The sequence below is a fragment of the Lonchura striata genome, chromosome 8 (assembly GCF_046129695.1).
Source record: "Lonchura striata isolate bLonStr1 chromosome 8, bLonStr1.mat, whole genome shotgun sequence".
Taxonomy (NCBI): Eukaryota; Metazoa; Chordata; class Aves; order Passeriformes; family Estrildidae; genus Lonchura; species Lonchura striata.
Genome location: NC_134610.1, coordinates 14,704,039 through 14,727,087, shown reverse-complemented (window position 1 = coordinate 14,727,087; position 23,049 = coordinate 14,704,039). Strand labels below are relative to the sequence as shown.

Sequence of the window (23,049 nt, the reverse complement as noted above, 5' to 3'; positions counted from 1 at the left end):
TTCACCACAGGCAGACAGCTGCCTACATTATACTTGGGTGTCAAAGAGAATCAGTTTATTATATCCTACTTGGAACATGACATCCCACACCAATCAACTAAAGGTCATCTATACTTAATTACAATCTCACTCACTCATCTTGTATTTCTAACTTCTGCACAATCACAATACACTAATCTGTGTGCAGTTTAACTTCCCGAGTTTACTTGGGATTGCTTTAATTTCAGAAGAAACACCTCTAAACACATTGATCAGAAAAAATACCTTTTCTTGCAAGGGTTCCCACTGACAATTTACTCCAGCTTAAATATCTAAATGTGTCAGCTATTTCTAAGAGTTATCCACATGCATATAGGCTAATGGTCAATGAGAGGCAACAAGGCTCCTTTTAAGTGACTTAAATGAAAACATCCTAGCTTTTCCCATGGACTAGCAACACAACTATAGAACCCATTTTTAGGTAGTAACTTGTATTACAACCAGGTTAACTGGAGCCTGAGGAGCACTTAAAAGCCCATACAGATGAAGTAATTTTTTCTTTGGAACAGCAAAGTTGTTGAGAAGATCAGGAATACCAAGACCTTTGCAAAAGTCATCACATCTAGGTCAGCAGCAACTGTCACAAAGGACCAAGAAGGATTTCCAGCACTGTATTAAGATAGCAGAAAACTTTGCAGGGCTCATAATATTCAGATACCTATTACATGACAGTATTATTTTAACAAAGAAATCTGGGAGAGAAGTGGGGCTGCAGCGTTTGAAAACAAGTATCAAAGCAAAGAGTAGTAAGGGGATGCCAACCAACACATCACAATTATTTTGTTATCTCATTCCCACATTCTGTTTAACAAATGGCAAGTCATTTCAGTGGAAGCAATGGAGGATAAGGGGTCATTAAGGGTAAGACACAGGAAGTGCTGATGATCATAGGACAGTATCATTAGTTAGATGGTACTGTACCTTAGCAGCTTGTAGTAACTGATATTTTAAATGCTACTAAATCCCAGGAAAAAATGGACTACTTCCTACTAGAGAGTCAAATAAACAGCACTTTATGGTTTTATATTCAGTTTGCACTTGTAACTGAAATAAAAACATGAAAGTCTTGTAACTGCTCACTAACATAAAAGGAAGAAACTCTACTACAGAAATGAATGCTGGGACTATGAAGTACAGTTCTGTGCCAAACAAGCAAGTTTTGCAGCAAGGTCTGTGACTGTGAAATCACACAGTGCACATCAGTAGGTCCTTACATTCAGAGAGCTGTAGAAAGTAAACCATTTTCATATTACCATATTACTTATTAGAAAGGTATGCTATGACCTAAAGCAACTCCTTTGCAGTTCCAGCAAAAAGGCTAAGGATGAAAGGGCACAGAAAGAAATTACTTCTAGGGAAAAGAGAGTTTAAAGCACACCTGTGGCACAAAAATTTTACTACTGATATCCCATGTGAGCCCTGTGGAAGAGCCAAGAACTTCAGTAGGAGCTGTGAGATTCTTAAAGCACACTACAACTAAAGCTAAGTCCATATCATAAGCTTTTTGGTTCAGGATTCCTGCTGCAGCAGAACTGCAGCATTTGTTTTCTCAAATTCTGTTGATGCTTTTAGTTTCCTTATTTCCCTGCTCCTTAAATTGAAAAAAGGGTCCAGATCAGGGAATTTGATCCAAGTCTGAAACACAAAGTCATTTTAAATTATTCAAATGACAGTTTAGATTTGTATCTGGAATGAAACCAGAAGACTTAATTCAGCCAAAGAATCCCAAGAGAAGAAAATGTTTAGTGCATTGTAATTACAATCAAGTTTTTCTAGGCTAACTTCAGGCTATGCTTCATGTCCTTGCACTGTTATCTCTAAGGCACTGTCTCCCTGTTCTCAGCAGAAAACCACATTTTACTGGGCAAGAATGAAGCAGTGACACGGAGCTTACATGACTGAGCCGATTTTAGCTTCTGCTGTTCTGCTGAAGTAGACAAGAAGGCCTTCCTTCTCCTGTTGTTTCTGTAGATGGAAGAGAGACAAATTTGAGTCTCAAAAATGCCTTTTCTCCTTCTTGCATACAGATCTGGTATTTCTCCTGCTGCCAATAAACACTTTGCTAGGAAAGAAATCAGCCTAAAAAAGCACAACAATAGAGGCCTGGGGCGGGGGGAGTCTCCTACTCGCCGTTAGGTATAGCAGATACTCACACAGCCCTGACACCTCCCTCCCTACCTCCCACTCAACTCCTACGAGTTGGATGACAAGTGTATCACAAATGCAGTTGTAGTTGAGAAAATGTGTCCCAACTAAAATGGCAAGGAAAAACCCCTAAGTTCTTCTAGAAATGTATTAACAACCTAGAAGCCTAGAACAAGCATTTTCCACCCATACAAGGAAAACAAATAAGAAAAGCAAAAATAAACCCTTCGCATTTTTGGCTACTGTTCTGTTCACAACTCAAATAAGCCTGTTTTTGTAGGGTGGATGAGATTGCAAAGCTAGACAGGAGAGTAAATAGAGAGGCAGGAGATATGAAAGACAATTAGAAATTACTAACAAGAGAAAAAAAAGAGGAAATGGTATTTCACACAAAGGGACAAAGTAGACCACTTAGATCAAAAGCAAATCAAGCTGAGCTAGTTTTGATTGTGCTGTACACTCATTTAAAACTGTGCCTTCACATAAGGTGTGGCTCTGACCTTTGGAACTTGGGGTACTGCTTTTTCACAAAAAAGTTTTTTAAAATAAAAGTACCCGAAACAGCAATGGCTCATTGTGAAAATAAGTTTCTGACTTACACTTTCATATCCTTTGGCCATCTTCTTTGCTTCGGCTGCCAAGGCAGCTTTGGTCTTTGCACTAATGCCTTCAAGAGCCACCACGACCATTTTGCGTTGCTTTGCTGGAAGCTGGGAAAGCACATCTGATTTCAGACGTCGGATCATGATGGACTCTTCCAGCAAAATTTTCAGTTCCGTTAAGTTGGATGATCCAGAGTAATCCCAGCCCCATGGCATCTGGGAAAGATCAAAGCAGTTATCAGTGTCAAACCTGTAAGAGACTGCTCTGCGTACGATCCAAATGCAGAATAAATTTTCAGGGAATCTGGACAAGGCAAGAACTTGGATGGTCAGCAGGAGATTTGACAAAAAAGGCAATAAGGTAGAAGCATACAATTTAATCCACTCAACATAAAAAGGTTACTTACAAGCTTCGCTTTTTTCCTATCTACAAGAGCCCAGGGAGGTGCAGGGAAGAAGACCATGCAGAAAGGTGGCAAGAATCCCTTCTCCAGCCCTGTGCCCTGATATTCACTCTCACACAGCAAGGTGTTGCTGCTCTCCACTTGCAGCTTTGAGCAGGCCAAAAGAATTCACTGCAGTATGCACATTTATCTCAGCTTTAAGCAGAGAGACACACAAAAATATTCTCTAACTGCATGAGGACAAACATCCTTAACCCAGATGCCTTCACAGAGTTGTTACACTTGTCTAACATGCTAGGTCAGAACTGCCTGTTCTGCACTGTGACCTGACTCCTGTTCTGCTTCCTGGCATAGTTTCTGCCATTACTGTGTTTGGCTCAGACTCAAGCAAACCAGAAATAAACTGTGGCCCAAAAGACATTATTCCAAACATTGTCTCTTCAAAGCATCATCACTTCAAAGTTCCTCTGAACAAGCCATTAATTTACTCCTTCTTGAAGCACATCCCTCTGAACCTGGCCTATCTTTCAAGATGCTGTATACAAGCAATATACACCTGTTCAACTAAGCTCAGCTCATCAATTCTCCTACCAGCACCCCACAGCCTATCTTTTGTTCTCTGAGAAAGAACAGCAGTGGCACCAAAATTGGTACATTCCTCAAAAGAAGTATCTTTCAGACAATTGTCTTTCAGAGAAGAGAGCAATACAGTTTTAATGCTGAAGTAAGAGGGAAAAAAGAAACCTTTCTGCTGCAATTTTGCAAATAAGTATAGAGAATACAGCTACAGGAACACCAAAGACCAAGGTGGGGAGAGAGGGGAAATCTTTCTCATAGTTCTAGCTCTAAATAATATTGGGAGTGTCCAAAAATACAACCTCTGGTCTTGGAGTAACAATCCAAAGTAAACCACTACATATACCCTCCTGAAATGCATATAATGGAGATGTGAGGAGCCTCAGCGCCTCGACAGCTATATTAATTGATAAAATAGACTTAACCTTAAATATCTCTATTGATTTTGTCTTCCCCAAGAGAAAACTGCTACAACACATAAATGGAAGTAAAAGAGAAAGATTCACTGCATCCTCCATCCTCTCCTAGATCACAAGAGACAAAAATAAATCATAAGGCTAGTTAGGCTACTGACTGTATTACGGGTTGGTGCTTGGATGAACAGGGATAAGAACACAATGTGGGACAGGAAGAGGAGGAATCAAAGAGCTTATAGGCAAGTAAGACCTCTCTGGTATCCAAAAGTGAATGTTCCTACTTCAGGCTGAGATAAAACAATCTGCAATCCTATTGCCATATTGTACTGATGTGAACCATTAACTGACTTCACATTCTGGTACTTATGGCTATCATTAAACTCATCTGACTTAATCTATTCCTACATAATTATGGCATCAGCTGATTAGCTACAGTTGGTTCATTAAAGCAGGAAACAATCCAAACCCTAGACACACAGCCAGTTTGAATTCTGTAGAATTAAAACTTTGACAACAGCCCAGTGGTGCAGGGCTAGAGTTAATAAGCCCAGCTGGATCTCAGCCAACCCCTTAAAAAAACAGCATGAGTATCACTGCTCTGCTTCCCTGAAACCGAGTGCAACACAGATGCATCCCTCAGGCCCACGGAAAGCTAGCTCAAGTCTACCTGGGTTAATTAGCTTTAGGCATTCTGCATGAAAGCTGCCATTGCTGAGCCACAGTCTTTATGCTCCCCTTCTGCATTTCTCAGGCTCCCTGGGCCCAGCAGAGGAGATGGACAGAACCAAGAAGGACCCCCTGGTGCTGTGCCCACTGCCCACACTGTCCAGTGCACTGGTAGGTGAGTAGGAAGGACCAACATGATTAAGCTGCTCAGCAAGGCCTGCTGTGGGGCCTGGATAGTCCTCAGGCTACCTCTTGCCACTTAAAAGCCCATGTTTTCCCACTTTGCACTTCCATAACAAGCAAGTATACATATGCTCTGTGTCCACATAGCCAAACTGATTTCAGAAGAGCAGCATCCTCATAAGGCAAAGAACAAGGCACAAACAGAGCCAAGATACCATCTACTGTCATGTTAAAAAGCACATATAGGCACAGTCCCCACAGCATGTTTAGGTTATATATTGCTTACAGTGATGGAAAGATTTGCATACAATGAAACCTTCTAGGTCTGTGCTGCACCTAGCTAGTTACAAAGAAATAATTACTTTTGGAATTATTAAAATTTACTTTAGCATGCCCTATTGTGGAAAAGAAAAGAGAGGGACATTTATTTTGCCAAAATACACATCTGACTTTGATCCATAACATTCCAGAACACATGCTTCCAACTGTGATTTTCTTACCAAAGTGTTACAGCATCTTACATGAGTCAGTAAACTTATTACAGTGTTAGCAGAAGCTGGCAAACTCTTACAAATTCAGAGCATGTGCTCAGATAGAAATTGCTTAATATTTGCCAACGTCAGCCAATTTGAAAAATGAATTCACAGCATGTATTTTGGGAAACAGTCTTGGGACATCTTGTAAACAACAGGTGACATTTCACTTGCTGCATTTTTAAAAGTACAGAAGCTGGGAGGTTGAATTAATAAAAATTTATAAACTTCTGTAACTTTTCTAATCAGATCTGCTAGGTATTTGCAATTTTGTGTCATAAAATCTTGAAACAGAAAGTAGTCAGACTTTAGTTTTAGATTGAATGGATCAGGTTTGCCAATTTCTCTTTAATCTCATAGTGCAATTGGATTTATTATAATACTGAAACATTTTTTACCTAACACCCTTCATCCTTAGACATCTTCAAAAGCCTTGCAAAGACTCTTTGGTTGTGTGCAATTCTACCTCCACTCAAAATGCCTCCAATTTCAGGACAGACAGCAGAACTTGTTTGAATACTGACAGCAGAAGTACCACAGCAGTTCTTCAGAGAGGATGGAACTCCTAACAGAGTCAGGGATACTCTACAGTCATGAAGGAACCAACTACAATCACCTTTTAAATTTTCTCATTGCCAAGTGGATCTATGGCAACCCATATTCAGCAGTCCCATCTTTTATTCTATCTACGTCTCTTCTCTTCCAGCAGCCCCACTTCTCCAAACAACCAAATTCCTCCTAGGTTCATGCTATCGTTTACTGACATTAACTGTAACAAAATGTCCCAGGTCAGTATGGAGAAGCCCAACAATGTTCAACTGTCTAGGAGATGCAGGTCAAACATAGAAAGAAAATTGTACTAGAAATCCTGAAAGGTTTTGAAGGTAAGCTGATAGAGGATTGTGACCTCCATGCTGAGTTTCACTGAAGGTTAAAAAGTCATTTACACTGTTACAACCTGGATCCTGTAAAACAATTTTATTTTTTTTATCCAAGGTTCATCTGCCTCATAATTTAAATGACAGTTAATTGTGCAGGACTTTACCCTTAAGAGGGCTTATCAAATTCCAAACCTACTTAGACTCACATGCTGCAAATGAACTTTCCTTTTTACTGCAGAAAACCAAGAAGATTAAACTGTATCTCTATTTTCCTCTAGGAACCATTCTGAAAGGAATGCTCAGAAAGGAATCTTTCAGTTTTAAAGATAATGAAGATGTGGCTTCTCCCTCCATATGATTCCTACTATGGATGGAGACCCAGGACTGAAGCTCTGTGATTCTGTATGCTAACAGCCTTTCTCTAATCAATGGCATTAGTACTTGACTTCTAAAGCCAATTAAGTGCTCCTCTGACTTGCACACTTGGACATACACAGAACAGCACTACACTGGCTATGAAAGCCAAACGGGCATTCAGATCTAGGAAAAAGGGGATTCAAGAATTTTATATGAGACTGCAGTAAGAATCTTCTTGGTGGAAACTTGGAATATGTTACCTACCCCAAACAGAAAAGAAAACACAAGAGCCCTACAAATAGCTGTAACTATTTTTATGGCATACACTGATAATATTCAGGTCTTAAGTATATATTTTTGAAGACTGAAATGGTCATTTGGTGTTTCCAACCACTTTGCTAAACACTCCAAATTAGGGAGATTTTGAGTCCCTCTTTTGCGTCTATGCAACCAGAACAGAAGATCCTAAAGCAGCAACAGCTCTTCTCTTCGCAGTGTGTGTTCCAACACACACAACAGCCCTAGGGATGGCAAATCCAAGTACAGGTGAGTTGCCCATACCTTGGCAGACATTTGCTATTGTGGCTACAAATGCTGGCTTTGTGCAAAGCCAAATTCTTGCAGTGATTGGACTCAGTAACTCTGTGGAAACAACTGCTGAGCAGCTGGCAGAGGAGTTATTTTCAAAATATGCTGAGGATTGCACCCATTTCCTAAATTAGAAGAGGGTGGAATACTAAGATATAGTCTGTAAATTTTCAATTTTTTTACTTACCTGGAGGTATAAAATCCAAAATCCCAAGCAATTATTGCAGTCCTTTATCAAACAGTGACTAAGACTGGGAACTAGGTTGTTTTGCTTGCTCTTTTTTATTTTTCTAAAATCAATTAGCCCCAGTCTACAGCTGCTTAAAGGCCTCTTAGTTACTCTGACCCTTTTAAAAACTTGTGGGGGAAGATCTGATAAGAACAGGCTCCTTTCACCAGTTATGGCCACATTTGTTTGGGGATTTTTCCCCCCATTTTTATTTCCATGGCTTTCAAGGCAAGAAACACTACCACCTTCATGTCTTAGGCCCACCACTGCAGTACCTCCATCTCAGCTTACGAACTTTCAGAATGTTACTCTGCAGAGAAACTTTCTCCAAAAAGATGTAATATCATGCAGAAAGAAGAAGGAAGGAAAAGCCTCCCCATTTTGAAGGAAATCAGTGCTGTTTGCAGAGTCCCAGTCAGCCACTTTCCCAGGGAAGTACCTTCCTGGCATCGCAGTAGCGCAGCCCGAAGGAGTGGAACTGTGGGAAGAAGGTCGGCTGCACAGCGGCGATCTGCGTGTAGAGCTCCGCGGGCCGCGACACGGCCGGCGTTCCCGAAAGCAGGATCACTCTCTTGGCAGCCTGGGAAAAACAAGCAGGGCATCATTACCATACAGCTCACAGCAGAGCAGAACTTAGGAAGTCACCACAGTCCTGAAAGAAAATCCCAGATCCCCTGTTCAAGTACCCCAAACAGAAGAGTGCTTCACCTTCACAGGTACTTTCAGCAATCGCTGCCTGAAGACATTCAAGCACAGTACTTCAAACTTCCAGGGAGTAGGACAAGCCACACAGTTTCTTAATACCCATCCACATGCTCTAAGAGAAGGGTACTTCCATTTTTACTACACTACTTTCTGAATCAGCATTTACCCACTAGCTTGGGTTAACTTTTCACATGGCATACGCTATCACAGGAAAATGACACACCCTCACAGGTACACCCCCACCTCCAAAATAAATTCTCTCATAGTAAACATGCCACAGCAAACCATAAGCAGTCTGTCTTTCTCACAAAAGCAGAAGAGATACAAAGAAGAAAGATTTTTTCTTACTTCTTTGTTCATTTTTTTTTAAATTACATTAGCAAGGAGAAAAAAATGAAGCTCTCTGATGCAGGATAAGAAGATCTGACAGCCAATGGTGAATGTAGGCACATCTGGCTGGATGCTAGAATGTGAGAGAATAAATACAAATCATGTAAGAAGGTTGTAAAATGTGTTGTAGGGGAGACAGGAAGAGGACAGAAAGCCTGCATCTAAAGTAGGTGCTCCCAAGAAGAAGGGCAAAAATTACACTATAGACATTAAAGTCTCCAAGATACACTTCTACCTTCATACTGCCACTATTACCAAATTCTATTATTAGACAAAAGCTATGAATTTCTACTGCTGTGAATTCACATATTGTAGTTAAATTACATGTGCCTTGCAATTTCCTACATGGTTTATTGCAGGTTCATTAAAATAACAAAGAGATTGTTGAGTGACATTTGTACCAACAGCTCATTCACATTTAAATGAAAAAGAAAATTAAATTCTTTTATCGTTTCACTGAGATCAACAAGTCACCCAGATCTATTCAGCTGTTTCATCCACTTACCAACCAAACCTTGTGGAAAAAGAGTTCCGGAAATTAATTCAAGACTCTATCAGCTATTTATATATAGGCTGTGATCAAGGTGGGGCTTGCCTTCTCCAATAATCCCTACTAAACAGATCAGAGGGAAATGTGATCACCACCAGGATCAGACAATTCCCATGAACAGTTAAAAAAGCAGAATATTACTGAACTAAGTAAGAGAGGTCAAACCTTTGAGCATGTCAGAACTGTGCGAGTTTGCACAACACATAGGTGCTGATGCTACTCGAAAGAGGAAGGAGTCACAGAAACCAGAGATATCATATCCCATGAGGAAACTGATCAAGCAGAAATTAGCTCCTGTTTACAAATTAAGGTAACACTAGAGGACAACTGAACAGAACCCAGATAATATCCGATACGTAGCAGAAACCTTTGAGGAAGAAACTGATGCTACCCTGAGAAATCTGCTAAAAAGCAAGACAAGAAAGTCCCACAAGTGCAAGAAGCCTCCAAATTAAACTTGTTCCTCGTGGACCAACAGAAAGTAACTGACAGAAAAAGGAAACATGAAGGCATGGGATGACAGACATCTCATGTAAGAAAACTCTGGATCAAGCTAAAGCAAGAACACACTCAAAACAGACCAGGGACATAATAAATGCAACACAAACTCAACTGTGTTGGAAGTGTTTATGCTGTTCTCAAGGTTCTCTCTTCTCACAGGGTGTTTCCTGGAACCTGTACAGGATGAGGTTGGAACTAATTCCCCAGTAGGCAAAATTATTCAGGCTCCTTCCCCAATTCCTAAATAGGTGTCAAAAGAGAGGATGATGAAGTTACAGGTTATGTAAATTCTAAACTTTTCCAGCTGCTGCTTTGCTGTGTGTAACTTATTTCTAAACAGAAAGGGTATTCAACCACTGCAAGCTCTTGCCAATGGCTGTGACATGTCTTCTAATTAACCATTTAAAACAAACTGAAAAGTAAACAATAAAAACAACAACAACACAACCAACCAAACCCCAAAAGACACTAACTCTACAAGAGCTGTGAAGAACCTCAGAAATTAGTTCCAGAAAATTTCATGGAACATAGGTGGTCTAACTCATTATCCCAAAGGTCCCTTTCAGTTTTAAAACCTGTGACAGATGGAGCTCAAGAAAGAACAGAAGGAAAAAAAAAGCCTCCAAGATGACAAATTTCCAAGTGTTGAAGGTTGACTTAAATTCTGGATGAAAGAAATGGCTTTGATTCCCATTTCTTTTTCTAGTGGCAACTCATTTTGAATAGATGCCAATAAAGATTTGCTCCTGCAGAGAAATCTCTACTGATCACTGCTTAGTTCTTGTTTCCTGCTGAACCTTCTGTGCTGCCAAGAGTGAGCACGTAGCCTCTTTCTTCAAAGGTCTGTAACAATAATATGGAACAACACCACAGAAAATACGATTGCAGGGGCCAGAAAGGACTTTCCAGCAAAATCAGATCTTGTAATCAATTGATACTTATTTCCACACAGCTGAACTAACGTTAGCTGCTCAGCTGCTAGGCATGAAGCTCACAGAGCTGGTGGAGACCTGGTCTGCAGCTCTCATTTACTAAGCAGCCTAAGACAAATGTGGCTTTGTACCATTATAAAACACACCAGCAAGAATTAATTCCACAGCTGTGAAAACATTTACAAAGTCACTTTGGAAAGTCAAAGAATAATTTATGAAATGATGGCACTTACTCTAGAGGTCAAGACCCAGCAACCAACGATTCAAAGGGGAGTAGGCAAGGCAGAGGGGTTATGTGACAGACAAATAATTGACCACACAAAGAGCCTCATTAACATACAATGACTGTCTCTGTGTTAAATGGATTTCCCAGCAGGAGCTCTGCCATATGCTATCAGACTGACATACTTTTTTAAATCAGTGTGGCTGGTTCTGGCTGTACATTTACTCGTGTCCCCAGTTTTTGCTTACTGTGTCATTTCAAACTGCTTAGCTTAAGAATAGCTTATCCTGCAAAATGAAAAATCTGAGAGGGACCATAATAAAATAATCACCTGATGAAATAGAAGATGTAGTAAAGGGGAAGAGTAGCAGCTGCTTTCAGGAGTCTGTTTCCCTATTTGGGCAAGGGATCGGGTTCCACATTTCATAAAATAAAATTATTCCAAAAAAATATAAATACTTTTCCCTGTTGTTAACCTACATCTAGACAGACAATGTGTGTCAAACAGCAGTGATAAGCTATGACTGAAACAAATTAAACTGCCTTCCTATTACAAGAAGGAAAAGAAATTGGAAGGTAAGAGCAGATCTGAAGATGAAGCCCTGAGGGCCCACAGCTTCTTCAGTTTCAAGATGAAGTTCCTTCTCTCAGCAGGTGACAATAAGGAAAGGTTTATTTATTTAACCTATACAGATTTGTAGCACCTAAAGACAGCTGCAGTTTATTTCCCGACAGAAATAGAAATTTTTGTGTTCCCTTCTCACCTTCTACCTTCAGCATGGACCTGTTTCTCTCCACTATTCTGAAGTTGCTCTATGGCAACAAGAATAAAAGGTTTAGATTCCAGCCACAGTGTATTTGGACTCCCATAAAAAAACCAAAGACCTTTAACCCTGCAAACATCAGGATACGTATCAGACTATTAACTGGAACAGCAGCTCAATGAGAACAATCAAATTAGTAAAATTATCCATGCGTTGGAGAGCAATGCTCATAGAGACCACAAAGAGTATAAGAACATTTAATGCCATTGGAATTTTTGATTAGATAGCTCCTTTTACTTATCAGTTTCCAGTGCAGTTCTTCACTACTTATTGTCATGCTCCCAAATAACTCATCCATTTTCCATTGGGACCTTCCCTAGTTTCCATGGCTTGCAGTATTCCATGAAATTACAGAATAAAGACCATGCAGCACCTTGGCAGGTCAAAAAAAGTAGAATTATTTCTACTTTGGTACCCAAGAGATCCCACTACAAATCAGTGAAAAACTTTTGGTTTGTTTGTTTCTTCTCCATCCACATCCTTGAGGCTTTGCTGGTTTAAGGATATTGGAAGTATGTATACTCCCTCTCCTATGTTTGTGTCTCTGAGCCAGTATAATCTTAGAAGAAAAAAACAAAATGCTTACAAGAAGTGTAACACTATTGACACTTTCTGCCTCTGAGGGAAGCAGATCCAGGGCAGAGGTGAAGGGAACAACCAGTATTGTCAGTATGCCTAGGAAAACTTAGTCCCAAACATGAAACTAAAGAAAACAGCAAGATGGCAATTAGGTCCTATAACCAATTGACACAGCTTTGAATTAGGGGGAAAGACATGCCAGGCCTAACAAGGCCTTTTGGTGACTCAACTACAGCCCAACAGTATGAAGCTATTCTCACTTTGATGTGCATGGAAACAAGACACGAAGACCACTTTGAACACAGCAACCTCTAGCCCCTGAGTACAGTGAGAGCTGCTGCAGCTGGGGACAAATCTCAGGCAGCTGCCAGCACAGACCTGCTGGCGTGAAAGCTGGCTGACTTTGAAAGCAGCATCTTTGCCACATGACCAAACATCAAAGGACTGTTTTCTACTACAGTTTTGAATCCATCCTTCTCCATAATTCTGCAGGGATGCACACAGACTGTTTGCAAACTCTACCACCTCCTTTCACTTAGGCAGACAAAGCATTCTCCCCCATCTACAAGTCTGCACACCCACAAGTTTGCACATCCACTGGAACATGAAGGGAATAAGATATATGGCCTAAACATCTTGCTGCTGCTATTTCATTCTATCTCAGTCTGTTCATGCAGTTATAAGTTTCCTCTCAAAGTTCTGTCCACTAACAGTAAATTTGGCATAACATGTCTATATATTTACTTTAAACTAATGACAACCTGGGGTAAGCCATGAGGCAGCGGGCACAACAACTGCATACATGCAGCCATTTCAAAATTTCTTCCTCTGTCTCAAGTAAAACTCTTCTGAATCTCTGTAAGGGTAGCAGCTAAGTACGTCAGGAAAGATACTGAACGCTGCACACACAAAATTTGCAGCTTTTGTTAATATTAAAAAGATGTCTAAAAATTCCCTAAGTGGCAAACTTAGGTGACTTTGCTTGACAAGTCTACACCACATTTACTCTGCAATATCTACAAGAGAGCAGCAAAAGATGAATTATGACTGAGTGGCTAAAAACACCACTTCATTTTGAAAACGGGTCAATATCAGACATTAAAAGTAAAATAAGGCTTTAAATGCTGTAACAATGAGATAAAGATTTGAGAGGTGGAGATTCAGTTTGGCTATCTAACAAGACAAATTAGAAACCAAAATCCAAGGTATGTCATCTTTATTATCAATGCACCAGTTTAATCCAATTATTGTGCAGTTCTGTATAAACACTTGCAACAACTTATGTATTTCATTTATTATTCAAATGGAGAAGTCAAAAGAGCAGATTCTATCAGGATAAAAGAAATTAAGTATGGATAGCACTGAAAAACACTCCTGTCTCCAAAACATTTTAACTTAACTTAGACCTGTCCAGTGTCATTATGGACTCATAAATCTTTGTAGCATGAAAGGACCAAGGATCATATTTCTTAAGTAGGTTTCTTTTTTTTGGTCCCTAAAACTCAGTTCAAGCTTTTATACTTTAGGGCATTGAGATCCTCATAGGAAATAGCACCATCTATGGCAATTTCAGATAGTTTAAAGCAGTATTATGCTAGCAGTTAGAAGTGGCACTGCTCAGAAGGTAGACAAACAAGGCATGCATTAGCTCCAGTTACAGCACTGGCACAGCTGCACACTGTAACCTTAAGGTAGGGACTGGGGTACTAGAAGCAGCTTACCTCTCAAGGACTTGCCTACAGCTAGACCTTTTTCTGTTCTCTTCTAAGAGCCCCACTGCTACTCAAATCCTTTTAACATAGAGAAGGCAAGAACATTATCCTCAGCAGCATGTTTAGCCACACCTCTTATTCAGTAATTTCAGGGTATCATCTAAAATAATGAATATATTCCCATTTCTACCCTACTGGCTACTTACTGTAAGTATCACATAGCATAGTTGTTAGATATAGTATTTAAGTGATGAAAGCTCCAGATATTTTGGCAGTTCTTTCAAATACAAAAATATTGGTGTGATGTGTTGTGCCAGGAGTGACCAGAGCATCACTCACTAGGAGCTGAAGACAGAGCTGCCAAAGGGGATAGTTTTAGAGCAAAATGCCTATGTTGGAAAGCAAGGAGAGAAGAAAAATGGCTATTACAGCAAATACTTCAGAAATTTTAGTCAGCAACCAGGCAAACAGAATTTACCTGAACATCTAACACAAAACATCCGGTACTGCATGCTCATTGCAGGTGAGATAACGCACAATATGAATATGAAACTCTTAATGCTTTCAGAAGACAGAAATTCAGTTTCAGAAGCATCAGCTCTCGATTCTTTAAGACCAGTGATGTGACAGCATAAAACTGTAAATTCTCAAGAAGTGCATACAGGCAATTAACCTCTGCCTAACAGCTACCATCTTTCACTCTCCTATCTTGCAGCCTGCAAATAATTTTGACAAGCTGATCCTTACAAAGCTTCAAGTAGCAAAGGATGAGGCTGTTTTTTGAGCATTTTGCTCAAAATGAGGGAGAATTTGTTATTTTCCACAATTTTCAGACATACACCCCAATTACTGTATATCAAACTGCTCACAGAATTGGACCTCCTACTTAAGCTTCTGAACATTAAAAGCCTGAAGTGATTTGAAAACCAAGAGAAGACACGAGTCAGGCTTTTAAGGAGAACAACCAAGTTATTCAAGGACAACCATCTCCAGCAAGCCATTAAGAATCTTGCGTATTACAGGTGGTTGCTATAAAGCCATCACAGATCAGATCTTCTCTTTATATATACTGTTGGTGAACTGAAGAGGAACTGCATCTACCTTCTTCCAATGTACAGACCCTGCAGTGTCTAGAAACTACCCATAACTTTAATCTGTATCTGTTAGAGATGAATTTGATTCTTTGATCCCAGCACAACAGGCAAACCTTAGAAGTTACATTTCTCCTGGTCCCTTATCATTGACTATTGCCTCCCTTCTGTAGGCCATTTGTCCCACTAACCTCACATTGTGCCATTTCCCAGTAGCTCTGTACATGTAACCAGCAGGAATGTTCCTAAGCCCTGGCCACACAAATATATTGTAAACCTGCAGTAACAATCTAGAACCCTAAAAACAGGGAAGGGCCCTAGGGAATGCCATTCTGACATGCAGCAACAATTTGTGTGCCAAGAAGTAACTGATAATGATTATTTTAATCTAACAAGCTATTTTGACACCACTACATTCTGTCTACTCTCCCTGAATACATTCAGTAAGTTCTGACATTCCCTTTTCCCTGTCATCACAGAACTCATCAGTGGCAGTACCACAATTATACTGAGCTTTAGAAGTTGTTTTGTTAGGTTTTACCATCTAATATTTGTAAGGAAACAAGTGGTAAAGCCAAATTTCAGTCTTGGATCTAAACTATTACTTCAATTTCCCCTTACACACCTAAAGAATTCAGCCGCTGGCTCCTAAACCTGGTAAGTGGAGCAACACTGCCCCAGGAGCCTGATGTTAGCAATCAGAGCTTTGGCACCCAGCTTACACACCTTGAGTAGAGGCATGGCAGCTTGGCAGCGTGCAGTTTTTGTGTTCTTCAGGAAATGAGATTCATCCTGAAACAAAACAAGCATGAAAGCAAAGTCAGCTCAGATCCATAGTCCAAATGCAGGTCACAGAACAAATTCCCAGTATTCTCAGCTATCTAGTATTATAGGCCGTTGATACAGGATATTTCAGGCATTGAGATAGTCACATCAAATTCTAAACAAAAAGACAGGATGCAGAGTAGCAGGCTTCCTGCACTCAAACCTGCAGCTGCAAGCAAACAGAACAAAAATCAAACATCGTAGGCATGAATCATAAATGAACACCAAAAAAAAAAATGAGCAGAGGGGGCTGGAGAGGGAAGGAGAAAGAGGAATATTACTTCCATAACTGATACTCATTTGCCCTTATGTGTCTTTTAAATGCAGCAAACATAGGAGGCCTATACAGTGCCATCTCCCTTAATAAGGGGTTAATGCAAATGATTAGGAAAAAAGAAATCTAATTAAGATCCAACTGTTCTGCTGATAGGGCTCACCAGGTGGGTAACAGTCTCCTACTTCAGACCCTCAAATGGGCTTCACTTCTACTGCTATAGTAAAGGTAGAATTTAAGGCACAAAAAGCAGTTGGCAACCTCCAAGGGTATATTCTCATCTTTCCATGTGTGAAGAAACAAGCATGCAAAGACAATGTAACTGCTTAGCCTCTCAGACACAGCCTTCTCCCTCCTAAATAACAAATAAGCTACACTAATTTTCAGTCACCAGAAGAAGAGTGTAAGAAAAACCAGGAAAGCTCAGCAAGCACTAGGACTACTCTCATCTGTAAAAAACCTACCAAGGGTCCAAATTTGAACATATAACACAAAGAAAAAACATCTGCCAGTTCAGGGCTGGTGAAAGTTCCAAGGCAGTAGTCTCAAGCCTACAAACATAATAATCTGCATTTCCACCTTGACAGAATGTTTAGTCAGAGTGTGTGTAGGAGACAAAATATAAAAATGAAAATTATCAGTTCCCCTATGAGTAGCATGGTCTCCAAAGAACTCCATCTATTACCACATTCCCATCTGATGCTGAGAAACAGAAAGATTAATATGTTCCAGTTATCATGACTTTTGGGCAGGTGTGTGTATGCTGAAAACTAGACTGAGAACATCAAATACTCATAGTAAGCTACATATACCACTTTTGCTCTCTATTGATCCAAGCTGGATTTGAAACACTACATGTTTTCAATTTTTAGTAACTGAAATCCAGAAAAATGCCATTTACTGTGGCTCTGTAAAAAGATAAAAACTGGAATTTGCAGTAATTTATGAAAGAAACGATGCAAATGATCAAAGAAGGCTTAATGCTGATTGTCAGTGGAGCACAAGCTAAGGGAGATTTTTTTGATGCTTTACCCACATACTTGATGTTGAAACGTTATCTGGTTTACTGGATAAACACTAACACCACCCTGAAGTCCAAGACTTAAGAAGATACAATTCCATGACTACTGTATTGACACACCACATTAAACACTTTTCCCTCCAGCAGAGGACATGACCACGCACAATGAAATCAGAGAGACACCATACCCAGTAAAAGTGAAAATACAGCCATAGGAATCACAAAGGAAATCAACTCTACTAGTTATTTCAAAGGGTTTCAGACAAACCTCATGCTTGTACTTATGAAGACAGCTGTGATCACAGCCACAATTGCAAGATACTTTCAGTCCTAAATAAGGCTCACTTCACACTTCTTTGCTGTACAAATGCTACCCCATTTGCAGCATACAATTGACTCGAAAATTTTCATGTACCACTTACAACAATAACTACTTGGAATGTGCTCTTAAGTTGCTTGTCCATCCTGCTGAGGAGATCAAAACTGATGATGTTGATCAAGCTTCCTGTTAGGTTGTCTTTCCCACTCACTATGACATTGGTGCTTCCTGGACTCAAGGATGGAAGCCATTTGTGGAATGCCTGGAGGAAGAGGAAAGAAATTAATTGCATTCAGGTGCTTATCTTCTTTGTCAAGATCCCAAAGCACTAGACAGAACATCTTCACAAATACTTAGAACATGGACCCACCCCATCCACCATCAGACATCACTTTGGAGCACAGTAAGGGTAAGCAGCCTTCCCATGGTAAGCAACCTCCTGGTAAGGGGAACATCAAGAACAGAACTCAGGCTACAAGGCAATATCTATTTTATACAGCAAGGAAAGTTCAAACCCTATTCCTTCTTACTGGGGAAAAACAAACAAACAAACAAAAAAAACCCCAAAAAACCAAGAAACAAATAAAAACAAACCAACCCCAGTAATACCCCAAAAAACCAAACAAAAATCTGATCTTTAGCGGAAATGCACATAACCTCCTGAGAAAGGTACCTGCTATGCTCAGAGCCAGAGAATACTGTGACCACTGCTTACAGGGAAATTTAGTTTTCTCACTCAATAGGATACCTATAGTTCTGAAACAGAATTTTAAGCAGTAAACATCTGTAGCAATTGGTAGATGTTTACTTCTAAGCAGTAAAGATCTATAGCAATAGCATCTATTGAATATAGCAATGTTTACTCCACAGTGAGGGTGAAGTACAACTCATCCAGATGAACAAAACTCTTCCACTACCTCCTCTTCTTAAAAACTCCACCAAAAAAAAACAACCCAAAACCAAAAAAACAAAACCAAAATGAAAAGATCAAGTTGACAACACACCAGCTGCTCTATGACAGCAGCTGAAATTCATGTGGTAATTGTCATTCAATCAACATCTTGAAATGCTCCACACACCAGAGCAAGATATCCTCCCCCAAACCCATCTGTTAGCCAGACCTCCCACCATTTCCCTTGTAATTCTGTCCCCCAGTGACACCAAGCTCTCTGCAACATTTGAGTTCTGCTGATGTTGCTCTGCAGAAAACTGTCTGGGCCCATAAGGACCTGGTCCCTATAGAAATGTACCCAAATGGTGATGGGAAATGGCATCTCTGTGTCTAGGAGCTTTGCCTGTTGAAATCCTCCTACCACAATCATTCCTCTTCACTGTTCAGCAAGCTAAGAGCTCTGGCTCACCTTTTTCTCTCACACTGAACATTTCACTAGCCTATGGCAACCCAACAGCCTCAGTGTACAAACTATGGCAGTGATTTATTTCAAGACACATTTCTCAACCATACAAGCTTTCTTGGGCTTTGCCCAACATTAATAAAGGACTCAGAAGAGTCAGCAGCATACACTGGACAGGCCAAAAGACATATTATGACAGACACTTGATGATGATGATAATGGAGCCTTTTGAACAGAATGGAGAATCTCAGCATCTGGGCCTCTGTTCCAGCCAAGGAACTGGCAAATATGGGCTGGAATACAAGACAACTGCTTGAATGAAACTATTATCTTTGACACTGATGAGTAAAATTCCCCCTTGGAGCCAACTGACTTGCAGGGAAAAAGTTAACAGAGGGTCAGAGGACACACTTTATCTAGCTGTCCCTTTTCCCAACAGATCAGCTGGACTACAAAAAGAAAATCAGCCAATAAAAAAAAAATAGGCATATACCATATAGTCAACACCAAGCAATCTCCCACCATCAAGTTTCTAAATCAGTACATTCTTTTGTTTCTTTGCCTGAACACATTTAGAAGTTTAACTTTTGCAAAGCACAATACAGCCTGAACATCACACAGGCTCTTCACTGACCCCGGGCACGTGGCCAAGCTCACAGTACCTCTGCCCATGTAAATCTCACAGAAGAAGGAGTGACCACCAGCAAGGGCCATTCCTGCTGGTAATAGGCAGCAATGCAGATGGCCTGGATGGTCTTGCCCAGGCCCATGTCATCTGCAAGGAGCAAACGTCCCTTCCTGGAAATTGCAAAACTGGGGAAAACAGAGAGGGAAAGAAGAGTCAAGAAATGGGTTAATATCTGGCAACCAAGCTAGCACAAGTCATGACTGAGCCTCTAATGTGGGTCACCTGGAAGTGATCAGGGCTCTTCAGTAAACCTGGATTTTCTCCCTTAGTCTTCATACAAGACAGCAACTCTCACAAATCTCTCAAAGCTTGGAAACTCCTGAACAGAGTGGTTCAGCTCAGTTCTTAGAGATTTAGATTTCATATGAGAAGTAGTCTCAAGAGCTTACAATTATTTAAAACACAGTTTTTCCATGATATTACTCACATTGTGTTCCAGAGTTCATTCTGGCTAAGAAATTATTACTAAAAACAGTAGCAATTAAAGACCATTAAGTACAGACTGTCCTGGACTGCATATTGAAATCAACAACTAATGATCATATATGATGGGGACAGGGACATTTCAAGTTTTATCTGTACATATAAATAGCAATTTAAAATGTTTTAGGGCTTGGGTCTCATTTCCTCCCTTCCCATGTGTATTTAATATTCAGAGAACAACAACAACAGAAGAGATGCACTCAGGAAAAAAAATACCTTACAAAAGAAAAAAATCATATGACAAATATGTACATACTGAATCACAAAAGGGAGATCAGAGGTGTATCATTTGATCAATTTTTTAGACTAGCAAAATACGACTTTCCACCTGACTCATGATGAATTCTATCTAGAAATAAACAGATGTGTCACTCAAAAAATAATACAATTTTTAAAAAAAAATCCCAAACAAAGCATATTATATCAAACAATCAAAAGCCCAAAGTGCCAGAGTATAATAGACCCAGACTCTAGAGAAATGCAGAACCCTCCATGGACAAGAAGACAACCCGGGCACCAATATAAACTACACAATTCTAGATAAGGACTAGTGCTTAACAGCATGCAAAAACGACATACTTCACACCTTCCCGCTGAAAGGGCATGAGGCTTGTCACAATTTTGGAGTCCACTACTGAAAGGTCAGCATCAGGAATGTCTGTCAGTGATGGAGATCTCTGCAGCTGAGGAGCAAAGGCCTTAATTACTGCTTCAGGCAGTGGCTCCACTTCTACAGACACGAGGCTCAGTAACACTTCCACTGCAAAGAACAGATCAGTTTATTATCTGAAGGGACAACATACACACAACTTCCATTATGGATCTCAGGACACAGCCCTCAACCTCGTCAAAAATATAATTTTCTATCCTGAAACAGCTCACAGGAATCATGGCATCATGCACAGGTGTTAGCCTGGCCTGTTCCCTGAAGTCTATTTCAGAACCACATGATGTATCACATCTCCTCCCCTCGTACTTAGACTTGATTATAAAAAACTGCAACTCTGATGCCATCATTCAGAGACAGTTGCTACTAATACAGCTGGAGCTGGATTCTTCATGTTGGAGGGCAGCTTAGGGCACACTTTACTCAGAAATGAAGTACAGATTTGAAAAAAAGAACTCCTGAAAACTAGAAAGCAGGGGTATCTTTATCTTGACCTTGGGATTCTCTACCTCTGAAGTTTCCACCATACCAAAACCATCAGAAGACAGTTACCAAGACAATTACTTCAAGAATATAATTCATCTTCAATTTTGAAAACTCTCTTCTCCTCCTGTTCCCTGAATTTACAGAGTGGGGTTCTGCCTCCACTTTACCATGCTTATTTACCACATGGGGTAAGAAAACAGGAAGCACCTCAAGACTCAGAGAAAGAGCTCTTGTGCCAGCAGCAGCACTCCAACAGCCATCCTTCAGGATCTACAGCACCTCCCTGCTCAGCTGGTGGCCACTGCTCTTCCCCTGGACAGAAGCAGCTTACAGGCCAGAACCAGCTTACAGGCAGCCACTTCAGTTCTTCAATACTAGTGTTCCTTCACCCATGAAGCCTCACAACTTCACCTTCCCATTCAACTAAAGAGATCCCCAGAATCCATTATGCCAAAACCTCAGAGCCTTCATCTTTTCAACCCACACATCATAACAATCAGAGCATCTAGCCAGTCCTCCTCCTGGATGACCTTATTTTAGTCCCCTCCAGCAGCCTCTCTATCCCATCCTCTCCAAAACAAAAGGTGTTTCTTTTTAATCCAACAGTTAATTTCTAAGCAAATTAACACCAGTTTTAAACACGTAGTGAGCTGCAACCAAGAAAACTTATTAAATAATTTTTGTCTGGTGACTATGAAATCCAAGACACCTCTACACTAGGAACACAAATGCAGGTGCACACATTTTTATTGCAGGAAGCAATTTCCATTTTTTTCTTTAGTAGTCAGTCTGTGTATGAAGTCCAGAAGACAAAAAAAACCTGCTTGGAGAAACAACTAAAATAAGAACTCACTATACCAGCAGTAAATGCTCTAGAATTCAGTTAGGTATTTTTGTTTCAGTCGTCTCCAAGAGGAAAACAGCAGGATGGACCCCTGCCATATAAAGGGGAAAAGCAATTCCAAGAAATATACATATGAAAAGATTTTCATTTGTGGTTGGGTAATGACCAAACTTTTTAAACTCTCTGGTTTAATTTATACTTCTTCAATAGCAGGAACTCTCTCCATATAAAGAACAACACAAGCTTGTTATTACACTCACAGACTGAGCTATGTGCTAGTATAATTGCTACAATTTGCTCACTGATAATTCTGTTGCTATTGTTCTGTACATGAGCTGGGAGAGTGATTAAGATATATCTGCCACCAGCATGATTCATCCAACAGACAGTTTTTAGTGAAGTGACCTTTATATAAAGATGACTGAGCAACTAGGCAAAGAGACATTAACCTCTACAAACAGTTCCCAGCTACCAGATCTCTCTGCTGGAAATGGCAACCAGCCTAAATTCTCTTTTTTTAATTTTGATGTAGGCAAATGAACAGGCAACAAAGCAAATGCTGTTCCTCTAAAAGGCACGTGCTGGAATCCTCAAATGCCCTCACAAATTACACTCTGCAAGATTCATGGAATTATTTTCCTTTCCTCAAATCTGTGGGATTCTGAACACCTCATGTAATGTGTACAACTCCCAGCCAGCATGACTGAGACTATGACAGACTAGGAGGTGATGTGTCTGCTCAGACTGCCTGGCACATGCTACAGGATCAGGCCCTTTGCAGATAGAAAAGGCCTTTTGACCAAATTGTGAGCGATTATCTGCACTCACCAAAATCAGGAATGTCCACATTTCAACCCTGCAGTTTCATAACAGTCTCTTCCAAGACACACTCACTTATTTTCAAGACCTGGCCTTCCTACACAGCCCCACCACATGGCTTTCAGCCCTACAACCATTACTA

General features: G+C 40.2%; 1 protein-coding gene across 2 annotated transcripts in view; it reads right to left on the bottom strand.

Moving 5' to 3' along the window:
- Positions 1–23,049, bottom strand: part of SMARCAL1 (SNF2 related chromatin remodeling annealing helicase 1) — a 34,378-nt gene that overhangs the window by 4,098 nt on the left and 7,231 nt on the right. For both annotated transcript variants that reach the window (XM_021526184.2, XM_077784957.1), the window contains exons 6-12: positions 20,671–20,851; positions 19,583–19,733; positions 17,669–17,827; positions 15,853–15,918; positions 8,059–8,199; positions 2,784–3,002; positions 1,934–2,004 (exon numbers count right to left, since the gene is read on the bottom strand). In XM_021526184.2, coding sequence (XP_021381859.2) covers positions 1,934–2,004; positions 2,784–3,002; positions 8,059–8,199; positions 15,853–15,918; positions 17,669–17,827; positions 19,583–19,733; positions 20,671–20,851 — 988 coding nt within the window. The remainder of the gene's footprint in view (positions 1–1,933; positions 2,005–2,783; positions 3,003–8,058; positions 8,200–15,852; positions 15,919–17,668; positions 17,828–19,582; positions 19,734–20,670; positions 20,852–23,049) is intronic.